The 1145-nt window shown below is 66.3% G+C and overlaps 1 protein-coding gene across 1 annotated transcript in view; it reads left to right on the top strand.

Annotated features, from left to right (window-relative positions):
• UBA7 (ubiquitin-like modifier activating enzyme 7) overlaps positions 1-1145 on the top strand; it is an 11107-nt gene that overhangs the window by 835 nt on the left and 9127 nt on the right. Inside the window, 5 exon segments of the mRNA XM_014538998.1 lie at positions 18-124; positions 367-457; positions 551-686; positions 890-987; positions 1078-1143. Coding sequence (XP_014394484.1) covers positions 18-124; positions 367-457; positions 551-686; positions 890-987; positions 1078-1143 — 498 coding nt within the window.

Here is a 1145-nt window from a genome sequence, read left to right as displayed (position 1 = left end):
ACCCCGAGGTCCGCCAGGTGGTGGTGCTGACGGCCTCTGACCTGGAGGAGCAGCTGGCAGTGGGCCGCTGGTGCCGCAAGCTCGGAGTCTGCTTTCTGGTGGCCAACACCCGGGGCCTGGTGGGGTGAGTGAGGCTGTCCGCCTGGCTGTCTCCCGCCCCCTCTGATTCTGCTCTCCAGGCCCCTCTGTGTCCTCCACCCCAGCCTCCAGACCTGCTCCGGTGACGCCCTCAAACTCCCGCCCAAGCCGCTCCCGGCATCCTTTCCTGATTCCGGCCCCTAGTGTCCCCGGCCTTCACCACCATTGTGGTGGCTAACCATTGGGCCACCCCAGTGACCCCGTGACCTCTGCCACCCCCCACCCCAGGCAGTTGTTCTGTGACTTTGGGGAGGACTTCACGGTTCAAGACCAAACAGAGGAGGAGCCCCTGACAGCTGCCATCCAGCACATCTCCCAGGTGGGCACTGGGTAGTGGGCGCTGGGTGGGCGGAGGGGTGCCAGGCCCGCGGGACGCAGGTCCAGGCACCTCTGAGCCGCGCCCTCTCCCCAGGGCTCCCCAGGCGTTCTCACTCTGAGAAATGCGGCCGAGGCCCACTACTTCCGCCAGGTGGGCTCGGTGACGTTCTCGGGCATCGAGGGCATGAGCGAGCTCAACGGCTGTGCCCCCCGGCCCATCCGCGTACAGGGTAAGCCGACCCCACTCCAGGTCCAGGCTGAGTGCCCACGCGCCCCTTGGGGACGAACACAGCCTGGTCCTCGGGGATAGGTCCTCCCTCTGCCTTCCTCGGGCTGGGGCGACGTCAAGGGCACGGATGCAAGATAGGATGGGGGTGTGGGGAGGGACTCAGGTTCAGGGGTCACACTCACCAGGCTGGATATCCATCCCCAGAGGACGGGACCTTGGAGATTGGGGACACAGCAACTTTCTCCTGTTACGTCCGTGGCGGAGCTGTCACTGAGGTCAAGAGACCCACAACTGTGAGCCATGTGAGTGAGGACATCTGAAGTGGGGGAGCTTTGGAGGCTCCAGGGGCCCCCAGGGTTCTGGGCCTGACCTTGAGCCTCGTGCCCCTGCAGGCGCCCCTGGACTCAGCCCTGCTACAGCCCCGCGTGGTGGCCCAGAGTCCCCAGGAAGCTCGCAGCGC

This window comes from Myotis brandtii, unplaced genomic scaffold (genome assembly GCF_000412655.1).
Source record: "Myotis brandtii unplaced genomic scaffold, ASM41265v1 scaffold207, whole genome shotgun sequence".
In the NCBI taxonomy this organism is placed as follows: Eukaryota; Metazoa; Chordata; class Mammalia; order Chiroptera; family Vespertilionidae; genus Myotis; species Myotis brandtii.
Note: the sequence above shows the minus strand (reverse complement) of the source record. Positions and strands in the feature narration are given on the sequence as shown.